General features: G+C 40.4%; 1 protein-coding gene across 2 annotated transcripts in view; it reads right to left on the bottom strand.

Annotated features, from left to right (window-relative positions):
* The window catches only part of LOC146381182 (corticotropin-releasing factor receptor 1-like), a 94,672-nt gene that overhangs the window by 17,981 nt on the left and 62,260 nt on the right, over positions 1 to 14,431 (bottom strand). For both annotated transcript variants that reach the window (XM_084937091.1, XM_084937092.1), the window contains exons 7-10: positions 9,045 to 9,165; positions 8,497 to 8,650; positions 5,331 to 5,391; positions 1,960 to 2,032 (exon numbers count right to left, since the gene is read on the bottom strand). In XM_084937091.1, the coding sequence (XP_084793217.1) occupies positions 1,960 to 2,032; positions 5,331 to 5,391; positions 8,497 to 8,650; positions 9,045 to 9,165 (409 nt within the window). The remainder of the gene's footprint in view (positions 1 to 1,959; positions 2,033 to 5,330; positions 5,392 to 8,496; positions 8,651 to 9,044; positions 9,166 to 14,431) is intronic.

Below are 14,431 nucleotides of genomic sequence, written 5' to 3'. Positions count from 1 at the left end.
ACATTAGGTAAGGCTGCACTTTTTGCAGTGATCTTGTATAGAAAACTATTCCGCACGTATATAAAACAGGTCCGCAGCTCCGAACCGTAGTAAAGGGACCTCTGGCTAATACGTCGGGTTCGTGTCGGGCTCGTAGCTGAAAACTAGCTTTACTTTGTTGTCTGGGTCAACTTTTCTAGCGAGAGACAGAGAGAGGCGTTGAAAGGCTGCTCCAACGGAAATTATTGTTTCAGAGGAAAACACGAACACAGTGTACAGTCGAGTCTTAATAGCTTACTTACAACTGGGCTCGTCAGGCACTCTTTTTGACTGCAGTGGTTATTATTATATTTACATGCTTCATACATGCTATGCCTGTAACACTCTGCCTATTGCCTTCATATTAAATCCTTTTTTGAACAATAATTTTTACTTAACAAAAAGCAAAGCAATATTTTGTCACATCATTATGCGGGCCGCAGTAGAGGTGACATGGGCCGCGAGATTGAAACACAGAAATTAGAGCCTCTTATTGCGTGTTTTGTTCGGGTTTCCACTGGAGTGAAATGATCAAAAATAGAGAGGGGACAGCCTAACATATGAAACAGGAAAAGACCGCCGTGTAATCCATTAATTTCAACAAAGTAACTGTATTCTGAATACCACCTTTTTAAACGGTAACTGTAACGGAATACAATTCCTCATATTTTGTATTTTAAATACGTAACGCCGGCACATGTATTCCGTTACTACTCAACACTGACCAAGGCTCATGTTTGCCTGCCCCAACAAAGTGTTGTTAAAACGTTTTGCTTCAGAGGGGCAGCCAATCAGAAGAAAGCTGGCTTGGTTCAGGACTGGAATGAGTGCAGATTTTGTGGGGCACACATTAAGTGCGAAGGGTACGCTGATCCTCTCTTTTACCTGCCTGTCGACCTGGGACCTCCCCTGTTATTCATGTCCAGATAATCCCAAGTAAGAGAATTTCATTCCATCACTCAGAGTACTAGATACTTCAGAGATTAACTTGGCCAGACAAAACTCCCTCTCTCATCTTCTACAGAAGTACCGATAACCAGTTTGAGCTGGATCTGTCTTTTGAATCCGATCTCTATTCTAATATTTTGTATATTCAAATGATATCAATACATGTAGATGAAAAACAATGCATTTATATTAGGACATATCTGTAAAGGTGATTGTGGTAGAGTAAAAGTGCAACATGTTCCTCTGTGTAAAATTACAAAAAAGAAAAAGCGTTCTCCTCTAATTCTTACATTTAAGCACAGCACTGGATCGATTCTACTTATCTACATTGCACCAGGGGACTGAGGACAGTATTTTGGATGCTCAGACAGGAGAGGGTTAGTCTAGACGAAGGCTGAGCAAAGCTCACACGAGTCCCCAGCTATTCTGTAAAATCTAGAGGACCTTTCACATGAGCCCCGCTGAAGGGCTCAGAATCACAAGGGACTGCTGGCAGGGCGAGGGTGAGCCACAAAAACACACATCTGAATGCTGAAGGAGAAGTCTTTCTTGGAGCTGACATACAGTTTAGAATGAAGATTAATCTCAGCTGTGATTTGACGGCAAACTGGATGCAGATGAGAGATATTTTCAGTTCAAGTGACAAGACAGATTTGCAATAGCTGATTTGTGATGAAAGGCACCCACCCCAGGGGGTGGAAATAGCCTAGTGTAAGAGATAATTCCTTCAAGACTGAACATATATTTGGACTTTATTCATGTTTTTATGCCTGAAGTCCAAAATGAGTCCCAGAGGTTGTCAAGTTAAACGTTAATCTTGATAGAACTAGCGTCGGGCCGGCTCATTTATCATTGAAATGTGTTCAACTTTCCAACTTTTCACACCTGTCAGGCATTTCAAAGACATAATGAGGACTAATTGTACCTGCAAATTATGTCGTGCAGGTTCTGAAGCACATGCTACTACTGAAGGGCAAAAAAAGAGACTCTTACCACTAAAACCAGAATCATGGGACCTTGATAGATGTAGTCGGTGTACACGCCAGCTCGCTTCCCAAACCAGCACCTGAAATGTCAGCAAAAGCAATCAGTCATGGTTTGTTCTAACAGGCAGGTCCATTTATATTGTCACTCATCTCCTCCCCTTCGGTATGTGTTGGCATTCATTTCCCAATGTGTGCTCAAGGGGTTTAAACATGTGTTTTCCAGTCAGTGATTTACCCAAAACATGAGTTATAGCCAGATTATTTTAGCCAGAGGTGGGAAATACTCTCAGGACTTTAACCCTTTAAAACAAGTAACATTTAAGGGCTTCTGCCTTAATATAAATGAAAACATCTGCCAGCCTCGTGAGAACAGAAGAAAGGATCTTATGTAATTTTCTTGAAATGAATCAAGAAGGAATAAGGCAGCTGGTGGCAGCTGGCCCCTGCGGTTTTCATCAAATCGTACTCAAACAGGATTAAACCGAGCATTTGTTGGGGACTATTTTTATCTGTGTAATAATACAAACAGCACTCTTCCACTACCTGTGCCACACCCTTGTTTGTACAGTCTCTAGTCTTAATATACTGATATTCGTGCGTAAACAGGGGCTCCAGTAAGTCTGTGTTCATTGATGAATTACAAAAAATGCTCCTTGAGCACAAACTGACCCCTTAAAAATGAAAGAACCACAGAATGACTCTGTTTCGATAATTAACCCTCTGATGTCTGAGTTCTCACTGATAATGAGTTTTAAATAAAAGTTCTCCAAATTTGTGGCATTCAAGAAAGGAAAAGCACAATATTACACACAAATAAAAAACTGTATCCCCCACTCCACCCCTACCATGAAAAATCCTGTCTCTGTCTGAGGGATTGTGTTTCATCATCGGCAAAGATTTAGGCCTAAGAGTTAAATCAATGGTAATCTTTTTCTGGAGGATTTCAATCAGTTTGTAGAGGAATGGATTAACTTAGCGTCTTGCTGTATTTCTTTTGAATTTTGTGTGTTTGCTCTCCATCATCTCTGCAGCCTGTTTGCATTTGTTCCCTTTCTCCTCATACCGTCGACATGGTTTTGTATCTGTGTATATCACTGGCCTTCATTTGATTTGTTGTTTTCTTTTCACGGAGCAGTTTCATTCGTTCACGTGTCATATTTTGCTTCCGTGTTGTCGGGGTTTGTTTAGCTGATTGCTGCCTCGTGTATCTGGGAGGTTTGCGTTCCCTCCTTCAGCTGTCAGGTCTTTGTTTGCGGCCTGGGTTTTTTTTGTTGTCATTTTTTTTGGTTGTTGCTTTCCTTGAGCTTTGGATCGTGTGTTTTGTTGCTCAGCTGAGCCCTGTACTGTTTGACGCAGGTTGATATACTGAGGATATCTTCAAACTGTGCAGGTTAGTCTCAGCCTAAAAACTGCAAAGCAGTGTAAGCGCTCACACGATGGCGTTTAACAACTATAAGACCACAAGTCACAAACTAAAAGAAGGAAAGAAAAGCTTGCAAAATGACTTTTTAAGGCTTAGACTTGAATTACAATGGTGACTTCCATTAAATTATGTGTTGTTTAGATCTTTTCATGGAGTATAATAGATAGTATAACTTTAGCCTTCTTCTGTAATTCTTGAGGTAAAAGGGTTGGTTCTTATATTGTATAGTACTTTTGAGTATTCAAAGTGCTTTATACAACATGTCTCATTCACGCAAGCACTTCTTTTCTACAGCTAAGTGCTGTTTATCTAATACTCACACTCCGATGAATGGCCAGTTCTGGGTTCTCTGCAAGGATACTTGCAGACTAGATTCTATCGTCTTCTATATATGCTTGTCAGAGAAATCCAAAGGATTTAAAATCTCTCCATGCAAAATGCTTTGGAGTATCTTCTCTGAGTAGTGAGTAGTTATGCAGCATGATGCTGTAACCCAGTAAGAAGTGAACAAGCTCTGTAACCCTGAAAACTTCTGGTTAAGGTTAGAGTGAACTGTATCGTTAGCCTTTAGTTCTCTGTTTCAGTGTTTTTTTACATTAGTTTTCTGTTTAAGGCAATCTTGTAGAGTTTTTTGTAACCTTTCTAGTCTTGGATCTTTCTGTGTCAAGTTTATGTGTGCTTCTGTGTGAAAACACTTCCTGCTTTATCTCGGTAGTCTCTTGACCTCTGTCTTTTCGTTACCATTGATTAGCTTCACCTGTTTCTTGGTCCCCAGCTGTTTCCACTCCTCATTAGCACACAGCGCATTCGTCTGTGTGTATATGTACCTCGTCTTTCACTTAGACCTCGTTGCGTTGTAATGTGCTGTGCTGCCTGGATGTTATTACTTTGTATCTTGGACTTTGTTTTGCTTCTGTTTTGGATTCACGTTGGAGTTTTTATCATCCAATAAACAGCTTGTCTTTCGTTTCATCAAGAGTGCCTCTGAAGTCTGCATTCATTCTTCACAGTCAGTTTCAAGACATCAGCTAGACCGGAGACGTCAACAACCTTCAGCCTGACTGCATCATTTACTGGGAAGTGTTAAGTAACACTAATATGGTGCCAAGCAAGCTAACGAGGTCCTTGGAAACCAAATATCACTTCTGAGGGAAACACTGCTTTCTGTAAAACATAGAAATGGTGTGAATATTTGACTGTTCAATCACACCCACGGTCTTGCACTGGTCAGTGGGATAAATCTTTACTTGGTTTAAATGAGCTGTCTGTGCAGTCTTAATGTTTCGATAGGCAACTCGCTGTCAGGAAAATCTCATTAATGCAGTTGCGTATACTTTTTACTTATCTTTGTGTATGTTTCCCTCTGCAGACACTTTCTCTGCTGCTGATGGGAGCTGGAACCGAATTTCTTGAATGTGTCATCAGACTTGGCCATTAAATTGATTCCAATGCATTCACTGCTCTAGCGATTTTTATATTTCTGGCAGCAGGATGGTTTGTGTGGGGGGACTGAATCAAAATAAACTACAGCGTATGCTCGTGGTAATGAAGGAATATGTCACTCACAGTTTTTAATAGTTTCTGGACCACAGCAGAGCTCAGAAGCACAGGGGAGTCAGATTTAGGACTTTGGAGAATCTGGTTTTGGCCTTTTAATTGCATTTGGTGACAATTAGAGAAATCTAGCGTATCAACCGACTTTTCCAATTATTCAGCGCCCGTTTCTAAATTGCCGAATCAATTTTCACCTCACTAATAGGTGTGAAAGAGAGCAAGCACTCCCAATGAAATGCTGGCAGGGCTAGAGTGTAATTAAGAATATTGTACAATGCAAATGTGATTACGGCTGATTATTAATAGACATTCATCTCCCTAATGTAACGCTTTGCCCTTGTCCTTTTATTACCCGGATAGAATAAAAAGTTCCTTGTTGAATATCTTGAAAAGAGGCTTACTTCTCATTGTCGTAGTAAAGCTTCCCGATGGCCCACGCCACGATTATCGGGAATGGTATACCTGTAAGGCAAAAAAACACAAAATGACAGGTGGTTCTTTCATCTTTCTCTGCTATTCAAATCACAAAATATCACTCCAGGGATTTCATGCTGGAATTTGAAATCCTTTTCTTTTTTTTAAAGCACAGCACCAGTGACTGCCAAGCTCTGTCAGGAGCAATTGTTGTCTGTGTGCCGTGATCCACAGATGCAAGCCAAGACTTGTCACCATCTGAATGTTTCTTTGTGAATGAATAAAAAGCTGGACTCTGGCTGACGATAATGCGGAGTGATCTTGTGATTTACCAACTTATAAAAGCTTAATAAAGCAGAAAAAACAGCCATCACTCACTTTTAAATGATACTAACAGGAGCGTCAAGACCCTACGAGCCAACGAGTCACACATTTAAGTCAAATCTCTGGAATATTTCCACGCTGCGGGAAATTTACTGTCATCAGCAGGAAATTCTCCCCTCACAGCTCCAGATTACTTGATAAATTACATTTTTCTTGCAGTGTTCTCCTCTTGTCCACCTCCTGACTTGTGGAAAGCGATGATGTCCTCCCGAAGCCAGTGATCCAACATATAGCGAAGCACAGAAAATCTTATTTATTTTGATGAAATGTGCTGCGGTCTGTCCTTCACACCGAGCCTTCACATCATCCCCGGAGGGAAATGTAATCCAGCTAGACAATACACCTAATCTCAACAACTCAAAGTTTAGTTTGACAATGTGAAACAGGCTGACAGTGAACTCCACACCAAGGCATTTTCCAGCTGCCGCACAAAATCCTGAGATCTCCATCAAGTCAACTGCCTCCTGCTGTTTGATAAAATAGCATCTGATGTTCAGGTACGTCTTTTGAGATGAAACTCACAGCTCTGAAATTCATAGTTGGACTCTGAGATATCTCTTTGATAAGGTTTTAGCCACACGGGCCTACAGGCTGGTCAGCGACTCCCCGGCAACTACAGCTTTTTTTCTAGTGGCCGGCAGGTTGGCGGAGTTTCGATATATTTGTAGGCCTGTGTGACTGGGCCTACACACTCCCATTAGTCAAAGTGAATCTAACCCTAAAGCATTCAGTGTCCTTAGCTTGACATTTTGGGAATTCTTTCTGAGAGATTAGTAGGAAAATTAAACCTACTTTCTTGACTGTTTTAAATTAGGACCAGAAGAGGTTAGTTTAATGCTGGAAAAACTACTTTACTGTTGCCTCACAGCAACAAGGTCCTGGGTTTGACTCTACAATTTGTCCAAGGCCTTTGTGTGCAGGGTACTCCACCATCCTCGAACAGTACAGACATGCAGTTATTGCGGATAGGTTAATTGGTGATTCTAACTGAATGGTTGTGTCTTTCTGTGCGTTAGCTCTGACAGTGGAAGAAAAAGCTAGATGAACCTTTAGAGGTTATACAGGCTCTCAAACCAAGCTAGCCACCATCTTTTATCTATATTGTCATGATGTCGGTGTAGCCCAGCTAGAAAAAAAGAGCAGTAGAAAGTCATTTTTGGGTGTATGATGTAAACGATTTAGTCATTTCTTTTTTTGGGGTTAAAGGAAGAAGTGGACAAATCTGATGATTTGTTATTGTGTAACTTGGCCAATCAGCAATGAGTTTCCAGCGACCATTGCTGCTGACCTTTATCACATGACTTTTCGTAGTTGCCTTTTCATTCCTGTTCATACAATGCCATGTGCTCGGCAAACGAATGTTACCGAAGCCGAATCGCTAGGAGTTGCAAAGTCTGCTGCAGTTTTTTTGGTTGTTCCGAATTTCACCCTGTTCAACGTCAGGTTTCTTGTTATCTGGTCAAAGGATGACTGGACAGACGAACGCAGTCTGAAGCAAGCCTCCATCGAGGAGCAGTGATTCCACAGTTCCAGTTAACTGGAACCCAAAAGTCGATAGGATTTGCTGAGGTTTTATTGAAGCCAGAGCTTCGTTCCCATTGAAGCTTCCTTCACCGGCGTGTGGTAGGACAACAGTTAAACAAACTGAACGGCCCCAAACATCCATCAGTTATCCAACATTATTCATTCATACATTTGACTCAGAGAAAGCTGTATGCGCACACTTTTATTTAGTTTGTTATTTTTGGGGGGAACTATTTTGTATTTTATTGTTTCAAGTACATTTATTTGCAGCTGCTGTGTGTCAAATATAACAAGCTGTGCACTGTTTACCCTGGTGCGGTCCTTCCTTACTGATGTTTATACATTGGGCTCCTGTCAATCCTAGATTATCTGATACTGGCCTAGTGGGAATTTGGTGATTCTTGCTAGTAAACCATAAGTAGGGTTGCATCAGGTTTCATTTGCTGTTTTATTTTGAACTGCTACAATTTTGTTAGTTACATTTGTATTAAGCCTTTCTATCACTCTATTAAGAAGTGTTTGATGTTCCACTTAATGAGATTTATCTAAACTGCGGTTATTAAACCAATTGGTTTGCTTTGTAAAAAATTCCCCTGCATCTTTCTCAAAGTATGCATGAGTGTGGCTTCAATCCAGTACTGATGTACTGCTAATAAAATGCCACTTGATGGTGTGTGAATGTATTAGTTCTTTCAGAGTTTCATCATATTTGCATCCTTGCGTGCATCAGCTGGTGTCAGATATTTGTTTGTTTTTCCTTTGCTTTGTCTGTTTATACATATTTTAATATGCCTGAACTAGTAAAAAAGCTGTTTTCATATATTTTTGTGTGCGTCAAATGACTGGAGTACGACACTGAGCCTGCAGTGCAGCCCTTTAAAACTGGATTTTACACCACCATCACCTTTTAAGCCATTTACAAGCTGCTGCACCGTCCTGATTTATTGTAACTTGTTTTTAGTCAATGATGATTAGGCTTAGTTTGGTAAGTAGATAAGATTTGTCAAAAAGCTCTTAGATTTGTCATTAAGTGGTTATTTAAGCAAAGAAAAAAAGACTCTAGTGGTCCAAAAATCTACTGAACTGATCTGGTAACTATGAGCCAATTTAATCAGAGGCTCTGCCAGAGAATTTTGGTGAATGTTCCCATTTTCCCAAAATGTCCTTGTTAAATATTAACTGATAACTGTAGAAGTGTTTTTTTTAATGCAGATAATTCAAGATAAAAGCAGTAAGGCTGCTTACACCAGCCGATGCAGATGAACATCCACTTGCGGAGCTTGTCGGTGGAGTAGGTGAGGACGATGGCAGTGTGGAGGTAGCAGCCCTCTCCAAACATCCAAAAGAAGTTGGTGGAGTGGAAATAGTTGAAGGAGGCGGTCACAAGGCGACACCATATCTGCAAAATGAAAACAATTATCTGCATTTAAGCAGACTTAAATGTGTAGTTACTGAATTAAATTCAGCCAAGACAAACTGATAATACTACTAAAAACTTCCATATCTACAAGCTGTTATCCATGGCTTCGTACTTGCTCTTGTTCTAGTTTTACTTCCACCTGACAAATTAAAGGCAAAAATGTAAATATTTCTACATTCTGAGAACAATTTAAACTAATCAAGCTTAAACTTATTATGGAAGACATAATAGGAACATTTCACCCAATAAATATATTTGGCTCATCAGTGTGTTTTGTTTTTAAGGCATTAAAAATACTGTTAAACATCTCCTTTACTTTAAAACCAAAGTTTAGGGGTTTTTTGTATTAAAGCTCACATAAATGGGCTCATACCACGTTGCTCTCGTGCACCTCGGGGCTCATGGTCATTTGGACGATGAACCAGGTGGCGTTCCTCAGGATGAAGGCGGTTATGAGGTTCCAGTGGATGATGTTTCTCAGGCAGCGGATGCTCCTGTGAGAACAGAAGGAGGGAAAACTCAACTGCTGATGCTGCTTTTCCAACATTTCTCTTGTTGTTAGGTCACGAGCTTAATTTAATTCTGAGAGGAAAGATAAAAAAATTATATGTAGTTTAAAAGCAAACATGTGAGCAAAGCTGGCAGGAAATATCTGATTTAATTATCTCCTCCTGCTGAGTTTGAGTCTATTTTTGACAGTTACAGTGTAACTCAAACATTACAAATTATAATATCGGAAACACAGAAAATGAAGCTGATAGATAAGAATAACGAGCTGATGTAGCCTCAAAAGGAACATTTCCCATCAATCCTCACTTATATAATAAGAAGTAAGACTTAATTCCCGCTCTACTCTTTTGTTTGTGTAATGCCCTGAAAGCCTGATGTTTTTTTCTTTTTTTAAATGCGGTAGATAAATTCACTCGGGGATACAATTAAAATCTGCCCAAGTGCCTCAGAGCGAGCGCTTGAAAATAGACTGCACGGACTGAGCAAACCATCCTCGCCCGCTGCAGTGACGGCCGCGTTCGCTGTCACCAGCTGACGGCATTATCAGCCGGCGAAGGCCGCTTCCTCTTCTGCCAAGCATGAGTGACGTGATTTATTTTTCAGCATGCATTAATTCTTAATAGGTGTCACTTTCACTGGCTTTGTGCTGACTGAGCAGATGCATGAGCAGCATTTTCCAGCAGCATTGTATTTACTTATTTATTATATTGCACGTTGTACAAATTGTATCATGTTTTTTATTTCTCTCTGAAGACGCTCTACCCCATTAGTAACATAGCAGGCTTCAAAAAGCTCGAACACCGTTTGGATTAATTACAATGTCATTTTAAATAAGGTTTTAAAAGCAGCCTTGAGATGATAAAAATCAAATAACTTTGTGTTTTTTAAATCCCATTGTTCCACAAATGAGAAGATAATTTCCCCACATCATGTTATAATGTTGCCACCACGCCAGGAGCACAGCAAGCACCTCACTGCCCTCGGCATGCTGCCTGTGGGGGCAGTGTGGCCTGATGGGACCTAATTAAGAGAATGGCTACATGCTCCTGCAAACAAGTCTTTGTTAAAGGCGCAGTAAATTTGTTTTTCTTTTCTTCTAATCTCACAAATTTTTAAATGTTATTATTTTATATTACAATCATACTTGATCTGGGTTTTCATTCATGTGATACTGAACATACAGAAGGTCCAGAATCATACGACAACCGCAGACACAAATTTGTAGCTTTGCATCTGTACGCCACCACAATAGATTTTAAATCAAACAACCAAGTTCTGTTTAGAAATTACTGCCATTTTTATACACAGTCCCATATTTTAGACAGTAATGGATCAGTCGGCTGATGAGCAGCTACATGTCTGAGTCTTGTTCCTGTTGTTATTTTGTAAGAAATTAAGCAGATGAATGAGCTCGAGTTGATTCCAAGTCTTGAACCAAGTAACTCTTAGTATGAAGGACAAAAAGGTTTCCATCATTAGCCTGAGATCACAAAATAAACCTATTAGAGACAGAGCAGAAACCTTAGGACCTGCCAAATCAACAAACCTGGTGCATTCTTAAAAATGACGAATGCACTGGTCAGCAACACCAAAAGGCCCGAAGGGCCACAGACGACACCTGAAATGCATTTAGACAGAACTATTTGACTGAACATCTAATCAAGTCCAAAATATGGGGGAAGTAGATATATCATTGTTAAAGACTACAATCAAGAGACACCTTTATGAATGTAAATACAGAGGTTTCAGAACAAGGTGCAAACCACTGGTTACACTGAAGATCAGGAAGGTCAGATTAGACTTTGAATGGAAAACATCTAGAAGAGCCTGAAGAGTTCTGGAAAAATAAACATATAAATGAAACAAGGTGAAGAATGATGGGAAAAAATAAGGTGTTTCTGGATGTTTATGTTCTCCTTCATTGAGACTTCTTTGTTCTTAGCTTGATTATTACATTTATATGTATATTTTAGCTCTTTGATCTCTCAGTGTCTCCCTCCGTTCATTCAGTTTACTCGCATTCAGCTTTAATTTGCTAATCACATTCTCCCATGTATTGTCTCTGGTTTTACCTCCTGTCTGTTGTTTACCTTGATCATATTCAGCTGTGTTTAATTTCCCTCCTGTTTCATGTGTATTTATAGCCTGTGTTTTTAGTTGTGTCACACTGTGTTTCAGCCCTGTGAAGTTCCTAGGGTGTTCCCTGCTGGTTTCTTCTGTGTTTTTGGACGTCGGCCACAGTAAAGATTCACTTTTTGTTTTCTTCTAGTCTGACTCTGCAGTTTGCATTTAGGTCTCATCTCCATGCATTTCCCGACACGAGGAGAGAAACAGTTCCTAATCTGAAGCACACCACATCATGGAGGGCATCGTATGGGCGTGCACGGCTGCCAGCAGAACTGGGTCACTAGTATTTATTGATGATATGAGTGCTGATAGAAGCAGTGGAATGAATTGTGAAGTATACAGGGCTGTACTCTCTGCTTAGACCAGACAACCCTTCACAGTGCAAATAGATAATGATCCAAAGCAAACTGCAAAAGCAACCCAAGAATTTTGCAAGGAAAAGAAATGGGACATTCATCAATGGACACATCAGTTACCTGATCTCAGCCAAACAGAGCAGAAGGCAGAGAGAGAAGAGAACCCACAAACAAGCAGGAACTGAAGGTAGCTGCAGGCAAAGCATCTCAAGGGAGGAAACAGCATTTTATCACAGGCTAGACTTCAGACAGTCAGACACTGCAAAGGATTCGCATTCAAGAATTTAAAACACACCTTATATTTAAAATGATGTTAGTTTGTCCAATTGATTTTGAGTATCTTAATATAAAAAGCCAGTGACAGTGCTACTAATATGAAGTTATAACCAGTCAACACTACAAAGGAATTGGCTCCTTGACCAATCACAGTGTCCTCCTTTTCTGTTGACAGGAAATGGTCTCTAAAATCAGACGGTGCCAGTTTGAGTTGCTGTCATGGTAGCTGTCCTAACACGATTTTTTAAAGCTTTGTTTAACGTTCTTTCTCCATTTATTGATAAAAGGATTAAATAAAATATTTATCGTACACATTTTTTGTCCCGGACATTATGTCATTGACGTTCTGTCGCTGATGTCGGCCCAATTTTCATTTTGGAACTACTTTTCCGCCGAGACTAGGCGTTGAGAAAAGATGGTCATCTGGCAGGTACTCAACGTCAAAATGTTTGCCGGGTAGTTTTCCCAAATCCTGCAAACAGGGGGAGAGACTGACAGACGACAAGAACATAACCCTCTTGGCAGATGTAATAATCCATTTGACACACCAGGAAAAATAAAGATTCTCCAGAGGAGACGATGTTCAGTCTTCTGCTGAAAATAGAAATGTGGTCTCAGCTCAGATGGTGCTGGATTTATGCTCAGCATGGCCACTGGGTTCCCAGTAATTCTGCTGCAGACACTGTTTGGTATGCAGGTAAGATCACGATGACATTTTAGAAGATTTGCTGACTTTACCGCTGCTGTGCCCCTCTCTTAAATGAGGACAGTTTGGATTTCTGGCTTTCTCTGAGAGTTTCTTCCAGATATATTTGGAGCACAAAACTTAACTTTGCTTCTCAACGTTCACAGTTCACAGTTTTGACAGTGTGAACGGTAAGAAGATGGATCCCTGGTAATCCAAGTGGCCTGGGTGGCCTATTTTATTTTTTAACCTGAATTATTGCACAGTAAGCTTTTCACTGTAAGTATTACGCCATGTAGCTCACTCACAGTCTGCAGTGAGGAGCTCCACTGCTGGGCTAAGATTCACTGCAGTCAGATCAACTCGAGGAGTCGGTGTTATAGATTTGTCCGCGCATGTAGGGAAAACGTGCGAATCCTGAGGTGCATTTCAATAAGAAACACCTGGTTTAAGATGCTGTTACATGCGCCACCAGTGACAGCTATAACTCTTAGAAACCCGATACAACATTTAGGAGGCTGAATGAGTTCCACTTTCTGATTCTGGGTCAGTTTTGGATGAATAACTGAACTGAAATGACAGTTTTTACAGCTGAGTATTTATAGGCATCAACCAAAGTGGGGCAGCAGCTGCTCAGCAGGTAGAGCTGCATGTTCACTCGTCGCAGGGATAGTTATTTGCTGACTTCTCTCAATCGGTCCTTGAGCAAGACATGTGTCACGTTTGTTGAGACTCACATGAACACATGCTTTTTTATATAAACAAGTCAGCCGGCTAAAATCAGGGAGCTGAATGTTTTCTGTTGAAGAGTTGCCATATGCTGTATGATAACAGGGGTTTTATTGCCAGGGATCAGTGCGTAAATGTGTCCAGGAAGGGGAGAAATGGAGGTGTTCTTTGTCACGTAAAAGAAATGAAGTATGAGGAGGTACGGCCTGCTGTAACTTCAGGATTTTGGCATCCAGCTGCTGCTTTCTGATGGAGAATCTGAAAGCCAACTTCTCTTCCTCCTGACTTTTATTGCTGGTGCAGGACTTTTACTTCTCTGCGTACCTTTGCCTTTGAAGCATAAACACAAATTACATTTTCTATTTGCTGTTAGGTGCAAAACACAATGACTGCTTTCCTGCAGGCCTTATTATTTATTTGTTTTCCAACTCACTCCCCAGTTTTTGCTCCAGATTAAAGAACATTATGATTACAGTATAGATCTCATAAGTCTTCACTTCATAGTTAAATTTAGGTCAGATGTTCACAATAAGCAGCAACTTCAAAGGCTGTAAAATGAAGGCAACATCAAAGTATGCAAACTGCAGTTCCTCTAATGGCCACTTGAGGCCTGCTCCAACGAGCACTTTTGCTCTTTAGTTGTGAATTATTAGGGAATGTGGTCGTTTCGACTGATAGGTCAATACCTCTGCACAACTTTACCACCTGATGGTACTACAGTGTGTGAAATATTAAAATGACTGTATTTTTTTTTACCATTTGCTCTTCATATTTTCTTCACATTTTTTCCAAATTAGGTGCAAAAGTGTGTTTTGTGCCACGAAATAATCCACAACAATGCTGCACTCGTCCATCTGCATAGCGACCAGCTGCACAACCTGATACTTGGATGTGCTGGTCAACACCAAAAATTTTAAAATGATGGCCAATTAAGCAGCGTTTCTTCCAATTTCCTGTCACTGCTTTGTCCCATTCACGCTGCTTGTTAAGTTTAAAGTTGGACAACCCACAGCTGCTTTTGACATCTCTGCTCGGAAAAGCATCTTTAACTTCAGAAACACTCAGTAACACTAGCCT

Source organism: Perissodus microlepis, chromosome 8 (genome assembly GCF_051167445.1).
Source record: "Perissodus microlepis isolate ML-2025 ecotype Zambia chromosome 8, ASM5116744v1, whole genome shotgun sequence".
NCBI classification, from domain to species: domain Eukaryota; kingdom Metazoa; phylum Chordata; class Actinopteri; order Cichliformes; family Cichlidae; genus Perissodus; species Perissodus microlepis.
The sequence above is the reverse complement of the archived record's forward strand: the minus strand, read 5'-3'. Positions and strand labels throughout refer to the sequence as shown.